At 45.6% G+C, this 18,266-nt stretch overlaps 1 protein-coding gene across 2 annotated transcripts in view; it reads left to right on the forward strand.

Annotated features, from left to right (window-relative positions):
- EEIG1 (estrogen-induced osteoclastogenesis regulator 1) overlaps positions 1-15,195 on the forward strand; it is a 45,589-nt gene extending 30,394 nt beyond the window's left edge. For both annotated transcript variants that reach the window (XM_077835827.1, XM_077835828.1), the window contains exons 5-12: positions 2,043-2,159; positions 2,728-2,774; positions 5,003-5,157; positions 6,696-6,800; positions 7,129-7,318; positions 7,517-7,638; positions 8,888-8,957; positions 10,097-15,195. In XM_077835827.1, coding sequence (XP_077691953.1) covers positions 2,043-2,159; positions 2,728-2,774; positions 5,003-5,157; positions 6,696-6,800; positions 7,129-7,318; positions 7,517-7,638; positions 8,888-8,957; positions 10,097-10,142 — 852 coding nt within the window. In that variant the 3' untranslated portion in view covers positions 10,143-15,195. The remainder of the gene's footprint in view (positions 1-2,042; positions 2,160-2,727; positions 2,775-5,002; positions 5,158-6,695; positions 6,801-7,128; positions 7,319-7,516; positions 7,639-8,887; positions 8,958-10,096) is intronic.
- The last annotated feature ends 3,071 nt before the right edge of the window (positions 15,196-18,266 follow it).

Consider the following 18,266-nt stretch of genomic DNA (forward strand, 5'->3'; position numbering starts at 1 on the left):
ACTACACCTGCCTTGTCCACACTAAGATTTTACCAGGTTATTCGCTAGGAAGTGGTGGTAGGAGCTGGCCATGTGTTAGCAAAGACAAGGCCTTGGTCTTGGAGCTACTTAGCATTGGAGCCTTGTTGTTCTCTCGGCCCTGAAACTATTACCTGTTCAGCTGGGCGTTGATTCGTAGCCTCGTGTAGTGAGAGCACTGGGAGAATACACTTTACCCCACTTTCTCTTTTCTCTCTGCCCCTGCAGCCCCCTTGGAGGGGTTGGTGGGGAGAAAGGAAGTGTCACAGTCCTCTTGCCTTCTCCTTAGTCTCTTGATCATCAGTTAAGTCCCAATCTCCCTTCTGGTCCCTTGCTCATTCTTATGCAGGCACATCCCAGCTGTTTAGAACTTGGCTTCCTCTGTTTCAAATACAAAATCCATACAGTAGCCATTAACTGATTTACAGTGGCACTCTATAATCCCCTGTCAGCTTCCAAGAGTGACAGGATGAAATCCCAAACGCCATTAGCATGGTGCTGACCCAGGCCCATAATTCACTGATCCAAGACATTCTAGTACGGCAGACCTGAATTTTGCTGCCCTGTCCTGGGTTGCAAATGGAACATTGGTTTAAAAAATTGTCAGGGGAAAAAATACTGATGAACTTGAGTCATCCTTGTGATTCAAACAGCAGAAGGAATAGCATTGTTCCTTTCGAGTGTTGAACTGCTGGCCAGCATGGGAGGTTGGAGTTTTTGCTTGCCAAGAGGTAAGAGTCAGATAAAAACAGGGGAATTCTAAACTGAGCCCTACTCAACTGTTTTCAGTTTCAGAAAAAACCCACAAGATCAGAAAATGTTACCTTCAATGCTGCCAGATAGCTTTCTTTGTAATTAAGGTCTGTGCTCCCTCCGAAGAGAACCTCAATGACACCAGACCTGTATTGCAGTGTATGTTGTAACAACTTATCCTGCATTCCCTGTGAGAGAGTGGGGCCTACCCACTGAAGAGCGCCAAGCTTTTCTCCCCTCGCTGTGGGGCTGGGTAACTTGCTCAAACGCGGGGAAAGGGCAGAAACGGCAGCTGGTTCTGATTGATTAGGCTGAATGGGTCAAGGAGAAAACTTATCACCAGAAAGTGCAGAGAACATGAACAGTCCTGTTGGCTTCTTTGATTGATCGTCTAGGTAGGGGAGTCAGTGTTCATCATAAATCTTTAAAGGACTAGGAGTGCAGAGTAACATGACTGCTGCTTTTTGATTCAGGTTCTTGTATGTTGTAACGTGTATCTGATTTTGCTTCCTATCTGCTCTGCTTGTAGTTTGTTTTGCATTCTCACTCACCTGTGTCCTTTTCTTCTCTAGTTTATTAAAAGAACTAAGATTTAGAGAGACACTAATTAAAAATCTCCTGAAACATTCCCTTTCCTTCCTGTCTCTCAAACTTTCTGTTGGCTGGCTAACTACTAGGGGTGTGAGGGAAATGCTGTTCCAGGTGCACCCCATCAAAATGGCTAAGCTCTAGGGCATACACCAGAGGGTGTCTGGGGTTTACTGCATTGCCAAAGGGATTATAACTGGATATCTACAATTAAAGTGACTTCTGGCTTGCTTTTCTGATGGTCTGGTTCTTGTTTCTCAGAAACAATGTGTCAGTTTCATCTACAACAATATCCTTTCATCTCTTGGCTTGCAGGCTCCAGTGCATTCTGGGATGTCCTAGTACAAAGAGTGCCTTCTTATGTTTGTGTATGTGATTCTGTTTTTTCCACATCATTGACCCAGTGCCTTCCACGTCCTTGGTTATGCAACAACCGCAGGCTGGTTAACACTGTCCTCACCAGAACTACCATTGTGTTTCCTTTCTCCATACACAGGCTTCCTGCAGCTCAGAAATATTCACCTACGATCGTGACTAGAGTAGATGCTGACATGTAACCACAGCTACACAGTGGTCTGCATAGGCATCTGCCGTGTACCACAAACACATTCTCTTCCTTAGTGCATCACACACAGAACAATCTCTTTATTGAGCTTTTTTTCCCTGTTTTCTCTTGGCCACAGCTGGGTTTTGCTGATCTGAATCTGGCAGAATTTGCTGGCTCTGGATTCACTGTCCGATGCTGCTTGCTGGAAGGATATGATACCAAGAACACCCGGCAGGATAACTCCATCCTAAAGGTGCATAGTCAGTGTCCGCGTGGGAGGGATCCTAGAGTTTGGTGCATTCTTCAGAAATCCCGCCTGAATTTGTAGTACAGGATTTTGTTCCCAGCCCTCCCACTTGCGTCCTCATGGGCAGGGATCTTTAGCAGAGAAGCACCTTACCAAAGCTAGACTGGAGACAGACAAGCAGTTTCTCACTTCCATAGAGAGCAGTCACTGATATGTACAGATATGCAGTTAAACAACAGCATTCCAATAACATCCTGTATCTGCGGATAAAACATGAGCAGGCCGAAAGTCTTGAGTGCACCATTAGCAACATCTTTCTGAGCAGGAGGTGCTGATACATCTTGGATATAGTGATACTAGTGGCTTAAAATAATGCTCCGCTGTGTCCCTCAATCTTACTTTTGTGCTGGATGGAAAGGCAGTCCAGCTGATCCAAAGTACTGTGCAGGCTCCTGATTCCTAGATCCCCCTCCCCCAGTATCACAGGACCCAATGCTGATATCCCCATTGATCACTGACTAGTTGGGTGGAACTGGCAGTTCCTAATGACCTGTATCATTTCTATCTCCCATAGGTCACAATTGGAATGTCCCTGCTCTCTGGGGACCCCTGCTTCAAGACGTGAGTTGCTGCATCGTCTTCCACTCCTACGGAACCTGTTACATTTGATGGGGTTTTGGACACAAAGCTGTTCCCTGAAGGGTGGGGCTATCTACCCTGAGCTGGCCTAGATCCCTGGTAGAGCCCAGTGACGTGCAAACATGATCATGTGCATCTTCTCCATAGATCACCTAGGCAATTTTATAAACCAGTAAACTTCCCCAAAAGTACAGTACAAAAAAAGCTTATAATTGGGAATCTGGACTTCTGCATTCTATCCCCAGCTCTGCCAAAGACTCTGTGTGACAGGCAGTTCACGTATTTTCTTTGTGCTTGTTTACCCATCTGTAAAGTGGAGAAAACATTTGTCTTACAGAGGTGTTTGTAAAGCATTTTTAGATATACAGATAGAAGGTGTTATACAAGTACAAGGTCACTTTTTGACTTCTTAGAACTGCCAGTTAGTGGTATCTACTACTTACATTTAAAAAAATTCTGACTGGATTAAGGGATTAATGGTAACAGCTACAAATGAACAGGTGAGATGAGCCATGAAAGGAGACCTGTGAGAGACTTTCCGAAGTGTGCTCCCATTTTGGCTTCTTTGCTGCTTTGTGATGGAGAAAAGAAGCATAATTTTTTTTAAAAAATTTGTTTTTTAACCTTAAAAAATATCAAGAATGTAGTCTTGATTTCTGTCCACCCCCCTCCCCGACCGGCTTTGTTGAAGGACTTTTTTTTTTTAAGGCAGGTGGTGATGGGAAGTGGTCCCAGGTCTGTGCTGTGATCTGTTTGTACACCTTAACTGAAGATACCCTTTCCGCCCGTGCTAGGCATTGGAGACTGTTAGCAACAAACCCCAGCTCTCGATATGAGCTGTACCGTTCTGTCATTTTGTGAGCAGTAGTAACCAATCTTGAGGCATTGGAGAGAGATTTCACTATAGAAAACAAGGTCTCTGAGAGCCGCAAAATAATTGTGGTATGAGATCCTGACATTGTTTTGCAGTATTTGCATAGTGACGTCATGATAATGCCTGAAGACAGTGAATCAAAACCACAACAAATATATTACGCTATAATGTTGAAAACTCCTGACTGGGCTATATGTCCATCTCTTGGCGACTGTTCAACAAAATAACTATTTTTTTACTTCTGCTGAATGTTTCTTGGAATTTACACATAACTTTTGCCTCTATAGTAATGTCCATTACAGATGTGACTTTAACAACATATTTATATGGGCAAAAGCCCTAGTGTAGTTGGATTTATGCTTGCAAACATTTGCTGGTATAGCTTATTTTGTTAGGGGAACTGGTATAAACTGTACCTGTAAAAGCACTTTTCTACTGATATAAGCTGTATCTAGACTAAGAGGATTCACCCCCTTTCCCAAATGCGCTTTTTTGATGGGGGGAGGGGATTCCAAAGATTTTAGTGGACAGTTCACGTGTCCTGTGTTTTAAAAAGGATGTTGAAAAATTGGAGAGGACATGGGAGAACCAAAAAAACCCCTTACAGTGAGAGAATAAAGAAGTGCAATCTGTTCAGTTTATCTAAAACATTGTGGAGCTGAATTGATTATAGAGTATAAGTGACCTTGTAGGGAAAAAATGCTGACTACCGAAGGGCTAGTTCAGAAAGGCATAACAAGAACCAGTGGCTCGAAGTTAAAGCCAAATTCAGATTAGGCTCACACTTTTAGTAGTGAGGGTGATTAGCCACTGGAACAAACTTATCAAGGGAAGTGATGGATTCTCTATGTCTGGATCTCTTCAAATCAAGATGCTTTTTGGAAGATATGCCTTAGTCAGTCACAAGTTATTGGACTTAATCCAGGAATAACTGAGTGAAATTCTCTGGCTTCCGTTATGCCAGAGGTCGGACTGAATGAATTTTATGGTTCCTTTTGGCCTTAAAATCTATAAAATAGTCTGAGTTGTTTTTTTTTTAAGTGACCAGTTGAGAGGACAAAAGACTTTTTTTTTTAATCACTTGTCAAGTAGTAATTTTGCTAGTTCTCTGGCCACTGTAGTCTTCTAAACTAGACAAAGACCTGAATTTCTAATGTAAAAAAATAGCAGAAAAGCAAAGGTTTTGCTGTGTTCCCTACTTGCAGAACTCCTTACAGGCTTGCATCCTTCCCCACAAAGAAGCAAGAAGGGAGTGGCCCCCTTTGTAGGTCACCTCCTCAAGCTGCCAGTTCTGCTTGGGTGATTTGTGTCACGTCCTGTCTTTTGGCTATTGCAGGCCTCCTTCCACAGCCAAATCTATCACCATCCCGGGACAGGACTCCTCCCTGCAGTTGACCTGTAAGGGCGAGGGGACGACCAGTAGCATCAGCAGCTCAGCCACTTTTGGAGCAGTGCGCCCGGCCAAGTCGAGACCCACCATTCTCAATCCAGGTACAGGCCCTCTGTGCTCAAGACTGATACAGCACTTTGTTGTTCCAGGATTCCATTAAGCTTACTGCAGCGCTTGGAAGGTTAACGGATCTGTGCATTGCACGCTCTCCCTCACCCGTCCTAGTGTCTTCGCTAACTAAGAAACCTGTAAGACTCTCTCTTAAATGTAGCTGAGCAGCGGGAACATGAAAGTGTAGCACGTGTATTTCTGTTAACAGAGGAGATACACATTCAGGCAGTCCCTGCAATGGCTTTATCTTGCAGTCCTCTCTAAGGTGCCCATCACTGTGATTCCTCCTGTATTCAGTGACACTGTTCACCCCTCCGCTTTTAGGTTTGCTTAGGCTGATGTTTAGAAAAGTTCCTGCGTAGCTTTTAGTGCTTCAGGGTCTGAGATCTAATGGCCTCATTCCACCTGCTGAAGCAGAGTTCCTAGACTTCCATTTTTCAAGGCCATTGCAGCCTCCCCTGGCTCCCCTCTTTAAAGTGATTGGGCTCCAAATATACCATGACAGATACATAGTGCACCAAAATCTGGAGCTACCCAGTTCACCTCAGTGGGTGAGAAAAGGGTAAATGAGGGTCTTTATAAAACCTGGCATACGTGTTTACCCAGGAGACCAAAAAGGCTCCTTACAGCCCTTTCACACGCAGGCGGAGATGGGGAAATCGGGAAATTCAGAGGGGCGCCGACTCTTCAGGCCACATTCAGAGGTGATGTAATGATGGTGAAACTCGCCCTTATGAGGGTAGAAGAGCGGGGGGTTATAGTAGTAAGAAAAGCAGCTAACAGGAAGGAGTCCTTCCCCTTCCTTGTTTTATATCTTACATCTTTCCTCCATTAGCCTCCCCCTTGGGCTGAGTTCCAGTCTGAGCTTTACCATCATCTGACTCAGACCCCACATCCGACTTGTACCTGTGTATATGAGGGAAGGATGGATTCAGAGCCTTAACTGGCAATCCATCTCGCTCTTGTCAGCCTGTCACAAACTCGGTACATTTCCCTACCTGTTGAGGATCCTCCCACATCTGTGTTGGAGCTTTGAGAATCCTGCCCCTTTTGGTTTCTGTACCACCCTCTGTCACTCTTCACTTGAAAAGTCCTGTATTATGGCCTTCGCCGTACTCCACAGGCTGCTGTTGGTCTGAGTAGTGAAGAGCCTATAAATAGCACCTGATCTCTTGCATGGCGTGCACCAAGCTGGCTTAATATTTTTCAAAGCTGTCTTTTACTTATGAAATAGCTTCAGACGTGACCTGTCATCTCCGTGGGCTTGAGGGATTGGAGATCCCTGGTAACTCCAGAGTTGGGCACCCCATCAGCCACTGGAATGGGTGACTACTGACACAGCCTCTCACTGCTTCTGTCATCAATGGTCCCTGGCAGCTTCTAGCTCCGTGCAAGTCAGTGCAGAGCAACAAGTGTGCACCCTTCCAGCCTTCCCTGGCCCTAGTGCAACAACGTCCCCATCCAGTCTTTCTGTGGGAAGTGGTGAGCTGGCTGGCTGAGAGATAATGAGTGCTCCGTTGTTTGACAGGTGTTCCAGAGGAACCAGACCAGAATCTGTCTAGTCCAGAGGAAGTATTCCACTCAGGGCATTCACGGAACTCCAGCTATGCCAGCCAGCAGTCCAAAATCTCCGGTAATTGTTGACCTGCTGAACTTTGGCATCCGTGCCCAGGAAGACGCAGGTCTTCAGATCTCCAAATCTGTTTTTCTGTGGCACTCTCCTCCTTTGAGAATGATTCACAGCCACGCCTCTAACCTCCAGCTGCTCCTGAGCCTGCCTTCTGAACTCCCAGTTTTGTGATGACTGCAGATCTGATCTGATCTGTGTAATCCTCTGCCTTTGTGGACTAAGGTTCCTCTCCTCCTCAGTGAAATGTCCCTGCCCTGACTGGAGACTTGGCTATTTGCACTGTGTTGCTGTGGGATGGTAGGTTTGGTTTGTAATGAGTCTCTATCCACAGGTTATAGTACGGAGCACTCTCGCTCCTCCAGTATGTCTGATTTGACCCACCGCCGGAATACGTCCAGCAGCAGCAGCGCCTCTGGGGGGCTCAGTATGACAGTGGAGTGTCCTGAAGGAGAACGGGACCACAAACTAGACAAGCCACCTCGCCCCCCAAGACCAAACATCCTTTTGGATAGATCATCCCGGTAGGTACAGTGTAAAGATGATATCTCTGTGGATGGGGGAAGGCCTAGAAACAAAGGATCCTTCACTCTTCCTTTACCTTTATGGCCTCAGATTTGCTGTTGCTATAATCTGAAAGGAAGAGGCTATAGCTAAAGGACACAGACATCACTGCAGCCTGTGACCCTAGGGGCTGAATCTGTTTTTTTTCCCCCTCCCAGAAGGAAAAAGGATTCAGTGGAGAGTCACCCAACGTGGGTGGTTGATACTAGGATTGATGCTGACGACATAGTGGAGAAAATTATGCAGAGTCAGGATTTCTCAGACGTCAGCAATACTGAAGGTGAGATTAATACGAGACGCAGATGGGAGACTTGCTGCTCCTCTTCCAGCCTTAGCAACATTCATCAACCTCTCTAATCCCAGCTCTGGCATCACCCGATATTGCCTCCCACGCCCCTGTAATTTGCTGTTAGTACTTGCTTGAAGTTTCAGTGGCAGATACCTTAAAGGGACCCCACTGATGTGAAAACTGCATTTCCTTCTGAAAACAGTATGTACCTGCTACTGTTACAAGTAACTGCAGCCCTGAGGCTGGAGGCAAACAGTCCTTCTCTTTTCCATGTTTACTTTTGACAGCACTTCATGTGTAGTCAGTTTCTCTGCTCTGCTGCTCAGTTGGATCACCCTCCTGCATAGGTCTGGGGGCAGCTCCTGGGCATGCTTTTTCCCATGCTGTGCAAGAGGGTGTTTGCCAGTAGCAGCAGCGGAAGCAGGGTAGGTGTGTGCAAAGAGAGGGGAAGGAGGGGTTTAAACATACTGGCACTCGGGCCTGACCAGAAGACCCTTAAGAATACTGCAGAGGAGGAAAAAAGCCTTATCAATCTTTTTAAAGGAATTGAAACCAATGTTTTTAAAAATTGGTCAGTTTAGGGAAAATTTCAAATAGTCCTCTTTTAAAATAAATGTTTTTTTTTAAACTAATTTTCTTACCTATTATACAAACCACAGCTTAGATTTACTAGAACTCAAAACTTTAATCTAATTTGGTGTTCATTACTCACACAGTTCACGGTGTGCGTTTCTGTCAGCTTGGATGATAAAAAAGGAGTTATCGTGCTTCATTAATGAATTTGCACTTCACTCTCTGTGGGAAAACTAGACAGAACAGCGTACCTCCATAGTGGTGTAATGATATTGCAAATGATGCAGGGGAATGTTTTTGTCTTTGTTTGAGTTTTTAAAATCATATTAAGGACTCCTTAATTCATGACGCGGTTTAGAAGTTTATAAAAACCCAACCTAGCCATCAAAACCGTATTCATTAAAATTTGTTTTTAAAAGTTTACTCTTCCAAAGTCTGATTTGCCCCAGGGGTCTTTCCTAAAGCAACGAGGAGAGGGAGTTCCACAAAGCTTCACAACCATCAGAGCAAGAGTGTAAACTCACCCACACTCACAGAAATGGAAAGAAAATGGATTTTTTTTTCCCCTCGTTGAGCATTGTGTAACATGGACCGGAGGGGACATCTGGGGATGGTCAGGAAGGACTGTGGATTTTACTGTCTTTTCTTCCTCTTCTCCTATCCGCAGACAGTAACCTGAGGTTGTTTGTGAGCAGAGATGGCACAACTACACTGAGTGGGATTCAGCTGGGAAACAGGTATGGCTCCTGAAAGGTTGGTGGACACTGGGGCTCGGTAAAGATAGGTAAGCTTGTTCTTTGTGTTTAGGAGACTTTCACCTCACCTCAGTAGAGATTTCTGAAGATTGTGTGATACATGATGGCTTTGTTCCCACATTAATACTCTTGGGATCCCTTTAGTCACAGGATGCAGCTGTGCTTGTGTGTATTCAGAGCTCAGCAGAAGCTTGACTAGGGTATTTGATCTTGGCTGCTAGAATGGGGACAGAGGGAAGGTGTGCAAAAGTACAGAACAGTCCAGGGTTGGTCTGTCTTTCTCTGCTTTCAAAGCCTGGTCAAGGCAGGCAACTTTGTTGTCCCCTGCTGGATTGTAGCAAAACTGCAAAGCCTAATTCATTCTCCATTCTCAGCTGCATGCTTTCCTGTGTCCATTCAGAGCACAAAAAGAAAAGGAGTACTTGTGGCACCTTAGAGACTAACCAATTTATTTGAGCATAAGCTTTCGTGAGCTACAGCTCATGTCATGGGATGAAGTGAGCTGTAGCTCACGAAAGCTTATGCTCAAATTGGTTAGTCTCTAAGGTGCCACGAGTACTCCTTTTCTTTTTGCAAATACAGACTAACACGGCTGTTACTCTGAAACCATTCAGAGCTCGTTTCTCTGTGAGGAGAGATGCTATTAAATAGTGTTCCCATAATGCTTTGCGCTGCCATAGCGCCTTTTATCACAGGATCTCAAAGCCATTTACGTTCACTAAACCTCCCAAGCTCCAGGATAAGTGGAGTTTGGGGTGAAGTGTCTAATACAAAGTCACACACCAAGTCAGTGGCAAAGCTGTGACTAGAGCCCTGGAGTGCTAAGGCTTTCACTGCTCCAATAGACAGCTTCTCCTCTGGAGCCTTTCCAAATGTCCTCTGCCTAGCCTCTTTCATCTGTCCCTCGCAGGAAGGAAAAATGTGTGACAGTCAGTTCTCTTTCCAGCTTTGGGGTGTTGATTGCCATTTGGCTGCCTCGCTTTTGTTATGCAGGCTGGTTTAGCTATTTTCAGTATATTTTTTGTTTGGAAAAAATTCTTGAATTCTGAGCTCTGCATAGATGCTTCTGTATTAATCTAAAGGTGTAAATACAAGAACTTGTTCTCCCCCTCCTCCTGCAGGGTCTCATCTGGAATTTATGAGCCAGTGGTGATTGAAACCCGTTAAATGTGAAGAACAGGGTAGACCTGCTGGCAACAGACCCCCTACCCCGTCCTCTGCCACACGGATGCCAATCTTTACCTCTCTACATGCAACATTCCAGAAGGGATTTCTCCAGACCCCTCCCCTTATGTTTGCACTGCAGAACTCCTCCGAGACCATACCACTCCAGAACATGCACTTTTCCTGACTTGGCATTAACTCCCCACTCATCCCTGTGCTTCCAAACACCCTTGAATTCCCTGCAGATCCAAGGGGTCTGTCTGGAAGTCTTCTCTTTGTTGGAGGATGTTCCTCCCTTCCCCAGTCCCTCATTCCATGCATTGCTTCCTTACTAGGGATTTCTTCACTCCTGTATCTGCAAACCTTTGGGTTGTACCACTGTGAACTTTTCAAACCACTGAAGGGGAAAACCAGAACTGACAAACCATGAGAGCAGTTCCTTGTTGAAACGATGAGCTGGCCACTTGCAGGATACTTGATTCCACTGATTCTGCATTGTGGATTGCAAGGAAACTTCACTTCCTATGGCAACATTTTACTGAGCAACGAATCCAAAAAACCAAACCCCCCAATCATCTGCTCATAGGAAACATTTCCCAAAAGTGCATTTCAGAAAACGAATGAAACAGACAGAGATGGAAGTCAATGTTAAAGGTTAAATGCTATCGCTTGTTAGCTTCACTAACTGCTGTACTGCCTTTCACTGCTGGGCATGGGAGGCTGTTTTCATCGGTTGGTATTAGCAGGAGCACTTTAGAAATTCCATATGTGCCCAGAACAGGGGGTGTGATTTGGTTGTGATGATCTCTCCCATCATGGCAAGAGTGGCTAAACGGTTTGTCTTTCCCAACCAGAGCCAGTGAGGGAACTGGTTTCTGGTTGGCCCTTCGTGCTGTGCGAGAAGGGAGCCATTGTCAAGTCAGTCCCCTCCTATGCTGGGGAGCAGCTTTGACTAATGCAGAAAGAAATGGCTAAATCTCCGCTACTTTGGTGGAGTGGAGCCCTCCTGCTGCACTAGCCACAGCAGCCATTCTCCTCCGCTCCGGAGGTGTGAACTCTGCGTCGGACAGGCTTAAACCTGTCGTCTTGGTTGATCTTTTCACGGTTGAGCTTTTTCTCATTTGGTTTCTGCAGTTGCCTGAAACATTAACTGCCCTTTTTTTCCTGGTGCGATGTGGCAGAGAAGAGGTGAGCCTTTTTCAGCTCCCACTTGTAGATTTCTCCCGGCTGCTGAATTACAGGTGAGGATCTAGGCAGGCTTCTGCCTTGGGTCGGCTGCAGGCTGTGTTCGCAGCCCTTTCTGTACAGGCGCTTTCAGCCTATAAGCTATTTCTGTGTGGTGCTCGTTGTTTTTTGCTGTTGTCCCGTAGTAGCACTCGGCAGCCATGCGCTTTGACTAACAGCACACTCCAGGTCACTGGCAACACATGTGCGTGCACAGACATCCTGTTTTTCTCTCACACGCTGTCCCATTTAGCAGGAAGAAGTCATTTTTGATCTTTTTGGTTTTTCAAATTCTTAATTATGGCCAAGCTTTTTTCAGGACTAACGGTTGTGTCCCTGGGTAACTAAAACACACACAGATGAGCTGCTGGGAAAGGCAATTCCACAGACGATTGCAAGACTGAAAGGGCCTGGATTTCTAGTCTGACTAGCACTGGTGGCTTGGATGGGGAGGATTCTGTGAGCAGAACAGCAAGGCTGGCTCTAGCTGTTTCTGCGACAGACCCACCAGTCCCTCTCCATTTGTACTATAGCTGTGCAGACAGCATTTTGGGTGGGCACTTTTTCTCTCAGCCACCTACCTTCCCCTCAGAAGGAATTAACGAATCTTGGCCTAGGCCCGTCAAACCTTCTGTTTGAACATGGGAAAGAGCTCCTGGTTAGACCAAGTCTGTCCATAGCCAAGGCCCTTTCACTCTTGCCTACATTTTAATCATCATCTCCTCTCCGCTCGGGTTGGCACTGGGTAGCGGGTTGGTGAGATGCCCAGCTGGCTTAGGTAGGGCTGGCTCTACACTGTTGAGGATCCCAAAGGTTTGGAGAAGGGGGAGAATTAGTTACTTGCCTCTCCCTCCAGAGCTGCTGCCAGAGAAGCTGGGTTGCCTGGCACAGCGCCCATCCAGCAGCGCTCCCCACTGCTTTCCCTGTGGGCAAAAGCGCTCTATGGTGCGGAGCCCCCTGAAGTCAGTGGGAGTGGTGGGTGAACTGTGGGTATGCAGCACTCCTGGAAACCGACTCCTAAATGTCCTCCGCCTTCCAGCAGCAGTTCAAGGATTTGGGAGGAGATGAGTAACCCAGGAATGAGTCCAAAGCCAGGTCAGCTTAGCTGCTTCCTTCCGGTGTCCATCTTGCTTGTTACTACAGCAATGGCTAGGAACCAAGAGCCTTTGTTCTGGGCTCCAGCTGGCAAGAGAGGTAACTGGTCTGGGAGGGGATGTTTGCTCTTAGACATGTCACAAAACACCCTTTGAGACAAAGGGAGAAATAGCTCCTTCCAGGGAGACAACAGGAGGAGCAGGTTAGCTTTCAAAACCTATGTCCTCCCCTGTCACCAGGCTGGCAAGCAACCCTAACCTCTGATCCCGAGACGTTGGAGAGCTGCGGCCTTTCTGTAGATTGCTGTGTCTGGCTTTGCAGCAGTTCAGTGCTCTGCTGTTTAAATTTTTGGCAGTTTTTGTGCCTCTTGGTCTTGTTTCCTGGCAGTTGTTGATGAGTTTGTAGATGTTGGTCTGTTAGCAGCTTTTAGCTCAGACCCCTCCTGTTTTGACTAAGAGCAGCCCTAGTCATCTGGAACAAGTGAGTACAGCTAATCTTGGATTGTTCAGAACAGGGCCAGGGAGGGAGGGAGGAGGAGTTGTCTTTCCACATACCACACCAAATTCCAGCTTTGCATCCTTCCTCACAAGTGATGCCCAACAGTCCCGCAGCCTGGTGCTGCATGTGTACTTTGGAGCACGGAGGGAGGCTGAGCAGGCATTGGAATCATCTGGACAGCAGCCCTGCTGCCTGGCTGGAAGCTTTGTATCTTGCAAGCACTTTTTTCCTTATGGCATTTGTGGTATTTGTTGCTAGTTGGGATGCTGAAGAATATTTTGCGAGTTTGTCAAACTTAAACCACTGGTTAGTTTCCAAGTCTTTTTTCCTTGAAGTTTATTGAATTTTTATAAACCCAGCAGGCTGGTGTTCTTTGACTGCATTGTGGTGTTGTCGTTGTTTCATTGGTATTTTATTTCAGGGGGGCTAAGGGAGGTAACTTTTCCTCCCCCAATTGTCCCCTTCTCAGGGGATCCAGAAGTGAACTAGGCAAGGGAAGGGCCCTCTGGCAAGATTTTGCATCCCTGATCAATGGCGTAGGCCCTGGTCTCTGGTGCAGGAGAGCAGGATGGTTAAGCTGGGCTGACCCCGGGGAGCAGAGCTGGATTCCTTGCCCCCTTGCCCTCAGCCCCCAGGGCCAAGATGGAATGGACTGGATTCCACACTCCCCATTACAACAGATTAACATTTCAAGACCTTTCTATTTGGAAGCCCACCGCAAAGCGTGGGTCTTCAGCCTCTCTTTTTTTATTAACTTTTTTAAAGAAACTATAAACTGAAGAATTATCTGGGAAGGGCAGATGTAAAGGTCATGACTTGGCATAGCCCCCAAATGAGTCAGGGAAGGAGACTGGTTCGGCTCTGCTCTGGATGGGAATGGGGAAAGGATGACCTAATGCCTCCAGTTTCTCTGTGACTGGCACTTTAAATGGGAGCTTTCATGCTGTCCTGATGATTTAAGGACAGTCAGTTTCTTAGTGTCTCCCCCACCATCACCCTCTGGAAGGAAAGTTTAGCCCTTTTAAGTGTTTGTTTTGGTTTTTAGAGTGTTTCAAACTGGGCTGAGATCTGAAGAAAGTTGTTGCATTAAAATTTAATAGGAGGGATTGATTTTATTTTATTGCGTTGTTGTTTTAAAGTCATGGTTGTGCAGCTGGACTCTGCACTCACCACCCTCTGGGAAATCTCGCTCCAGGTACGCTTGAGACTAGAGTGCCCAGGTGAGAGAGGCTCCCCTCCTGGGGAGAGGGAGCTGAGCAAATCTTCCCCACCCTGTTCCCTTGCTGCCTTACCTCAGGAGCTGCTAACTAATTCATTGCTCCTCTCCTCTCCCCCAATCCCAAGCTGAGGGAGTTGCTGCTCCAGTGACTCAGTCCTGTAGACAGGGCTGGTCTCTCTGGGCCTGTTCCCACAAACACTGCGCCCGGTAGCGAGTGTTTGTGGTACTTACAAGCCGCCACCTCTACCTAATGGGCTGATCCTGCAAAGCCCAGTCCCCACCCCCCAAGCTGCATTTTCCATCAGCCCTCCTTTGCAGTCCTAACCCAGTCTCCTCCACAGCTCCATGGAGCTGTTGCTCCTACCCCACTGGGAAGGAGTAAGCATAGAAAACCTGGGAAATCACAGGAACTTGGAAGAAGGTTTGAGCTGGAGGTGCAGCTGATCCTCTTACTTGCCTTGAGAGAATAAGAAAATGTTTGTTAAAGCCCATATTTTTTCATGTGGGGGGGAAAGGGGAGATCATGTTTTATTCTCTTGAACGTGAATTGAACTCAGTGATCTTCAGAAGAGAAGCGCACTTGATTTATATTCAGATGTTATAGCGAGAGAGATTACAGATATTTTTGGAAAGGGAATGGGTCTATGCAAATTTCCAAAATGGCTTGAAAGAGAATTTAACTTTTTTTTTTACTTTGAAATCTAAAGAAGAGAAAATCTAACTTTTTTCACAAAGCAGAAGTGCGTGGAGAAAGAAGCTACTTCCACGGCTCTATTTTGATGTTGATTCTCGGAAAGTTTATGGGCTGGAGGGAATGAGTATTTTTCACCATTGTTATCTTGCTCCTCTAGTTTTGTTTCTTTTCTAATGGAATGCTGTGCCATCTTTGATTCAGCAGATCGTGTCTGTATTTTCTGTATCTGGTTCCTAATGTAGAGAAATAACAAATATAAGAGGAAATCACTATAATGTCAAATGTTGTTATGGTTTTGGGGAAAATAAAGGTTTTTTGGTACTTCACTTATTGATCCTTGGTTTGTTTCTCTCCCCCATCCCTCCCCCCCCAGTTGCATCTTGGGTTTTCTTAATCTCCTTGCTGATGAAAGTGAAGCTGTGTATATGCAGTACCTTGCACAGTGGGCTCCTACATGTCCCTGCAATACAAATAATTGACCCATGGAATCGCTCCAGGAATTCTGGGATAGCAGCTAAGCTATGAAGGGCTTATTTAGCAGGACTCTCCCTCCCTTGACTTAATTACTGGAGGTGGGTCGGAAGGGAAATCAAGAGGGTTGCAAATAGCACAAGCCCCACACCCAACGTGTAGTGGATCCCCTGAAATGGGGGTGGGGGGTTTCCAGTCTCAAAGAGGAATACAAGAAAGATGCAAAGTAGATCTAGCTGAAATGCCTGAGCAATACATGGAAAGGGAGTTTGGTCTGCATTGATGCAATTACCACCATCTTGCCCAGTACAGGAAAAGATAGTGTTTGATCCTGGGCAGACCAGATCCACCCTGTGTGCCTGCATTGACTACTGCTTTTGTCCGGAAAGACAAAAGGCAGAGGTTCCCAGACTGGTCCGTGGAGCATCTGCTGGCCATCTGCAGCGATCTGGCTGAACACATGGTTCTGGTCCCTCATTTGAACTGTGGAGAAGCCGGGAATCTATTAAACAGCTTCAGAGGGCTAGGCTAGTCTACACGCTACCCAGGTTTTGGTGATACAGCTATACGGGCAGAGCCACCTCATGTAAAGCTGCCTATACCTAGAAAAGGAGTTTTTCTGCTGCGTGGTAACACCACCTCCCTGACAACAATAGCTGGGCCCACGGAAGTGCTCGCCTGGATTTGCCAGCGTACATATGTCAGCTGGCGGGAGGGGAGAGTGACAGACACAGCTATACTGACAAAACTTGGTAGCATAGACCTGGCCCCAGTATTCCCCTTCCATGAAGGTTATGGCTGTCGCCACTACAGGGTGGTTGTGAAATTGCACATGGAAGGGGAAGTGCCAGCCAGGGAGAAATGAGAACCCTTCCTGTAGACAGACTCAACCTGCACCCTTTCCAAGATACCTGCTTGGAGCTGCACACTGGTTAAACTTGGCATCCTGGGTTTTGCTTCATCCTCCCCCAAAAAGTTTCTCTCTGTTATCAAATGCCCAAATCTTTTAAATCCCACCCCATATACTTCCTCACTTGCCCCGTGGGCTCCCTTCTAGCACTATTAATACCTTTCAACTGGCTGGTTGGGAGCAATGCAAGACAGCTCATTCTTTTCTCTTTCTTCCTGGCAGGGGTGGACTGATTTTAAATCAAGGTGATTTAAACCACCAAGTGGAAAGCCTCGATTTAAATCACTGATTCTAAACAACTTTTCCATTTGTACTTCTGTTATTTCCTAGAAAATGGTGCATTCTCATTGGATGATATAACCATTAAAATATGTTGATTTATAGCTACATGGAACCTTTACACTTGATTTGGTACATCTTTTTGCTTCCCAGGAGAGTACACTGTAACGACATCCATTTACTTAAGCAATTATGTCGCTTCATATTTTCAGATTTTTATTAATTAGGCATTTTTAGTATGTTAGGAAATGGTGACTGAGTGGAGTCGTAAAAATTCATAATTTGAGAACTAAGCCAATCAGAGCTCAGGTAGGGAGGAGCTATAAAATAGGGGTATGAGACCACCCAGGGAGACTTATGGGATACACCATGGTGTCAGCGGCTGGGACCCAGTGCCTGTGATGACTTTGCCAGTCTCTTGCAACCAGTAGAGCACCCCCTGAGCACCCTCCTCACCTACCCAGGATCAAGCCCTTAATACTGCACATGACCTATTCTCTATGAAACTTGACCTCCAAAGTTAATGTTTTTCCCTACGTTCTTTCTTTACATAGAAAAGCGGCCTTGAACTCAAAAAATTTTTATAGACTCGTGAATTCAGGCTACTTACTTTTTATTTAAATGTTTAAAGAGATTATAATAAATTTAGGCCTTAATATATTTTGTATTACATTCAAATTCATTTTAAATTAGTTTTTTTAAGTATTATAATTTAAATAATATTTAAAAATCCAATTTAAATAAAATATTTTTAAAAAATCATTTTTTATCCACCCTGTGGAGTGGGGGATTGCATGCGAAAACTGCATTAATGTGATTTAGGATGCATTCTTCTGGCTACATAGAATACTTAGTGTTGGCCGAATGAGCTGATTTTAATCCACACAGTCAATCCGTTTCAAGATGTCAAAAGGCTCACAAAGACCAGGTGTTCATGGGAATTGAAACCAGATCAACCTGTTAACCCTAAGCAAATAAAGGCCAGTGCTGGAAGAAGCCTTGGCCCTTTTTTAGACCCTGAGTGCTGCATTTTGAGAACTGTTTAACAAAAGGAAATTCACCACCGGCACTTGGTGGGAGCAAGGCAAATTCTGCTCCATTTGCTTTCTAGGTCAGGCATTTGCCCACATTTCAACAGCAGCACCAGTGTTCTTAATCTAGTCCCTAGAGCACTGTGCAAACATGCACTAATGTATCCCCACCCCTTTGATGGATCCTGTAATCTGTAGATTTGCGTTTTAGGTGCCTGTTCAATTTAGCACATGATTATTTGTAGTGCAGAAGTACATAGAGGCCTCAAGATAAGAATACCATTGTGCTAGGCACAGCAGGGTAGGGCAAAGTGCAGCAATGCACATACACTTCCTAAGTGTCTGCACAAAGGAGGGTAGTCCAAATAGACGAGACATTTAAGGAGTGGAGGAGAGGAAGGATTATTTCCCTCTTTTGTCATTCTCTCTGACTCTGGCCCAATGAGCTAATGGGATCCTGAGATCCATAAAGAGGAATCTCGGGTAGGAGTAGAGGTTCTTTTACTTCTCCATTTGCTGCACTGCTGCTGGAATCCGATGTCTAGTTCTGGAGCCCATGATTCAAGGATGTTGATAAATCCAAGAGATTTCAGAGAAGAGCCAGGAGAATGGTGAAAGGATTAGAAAGCCTGCCTTACAGTGATAGACTCAAGTAGCTCGACCTATTTAGCTTAACAAAGAGAAGGTTAAGGGATGACTTGGTTGC

Source organism: Eretmochelys imbricata, chromosome 16, assembly GCF_965152235.1.
Source record: "Eretmochelys imbricata isolate rEreImb1 chromosome 16, rEreImb1.hap1, whole genome shotgun sequence".
NCBI classification, from domain to species: Eukaryota; Metazoa; Chordata; order Testudines; family Cheloniidae; genus Eretmochelys; species Eretmochelys imbricata.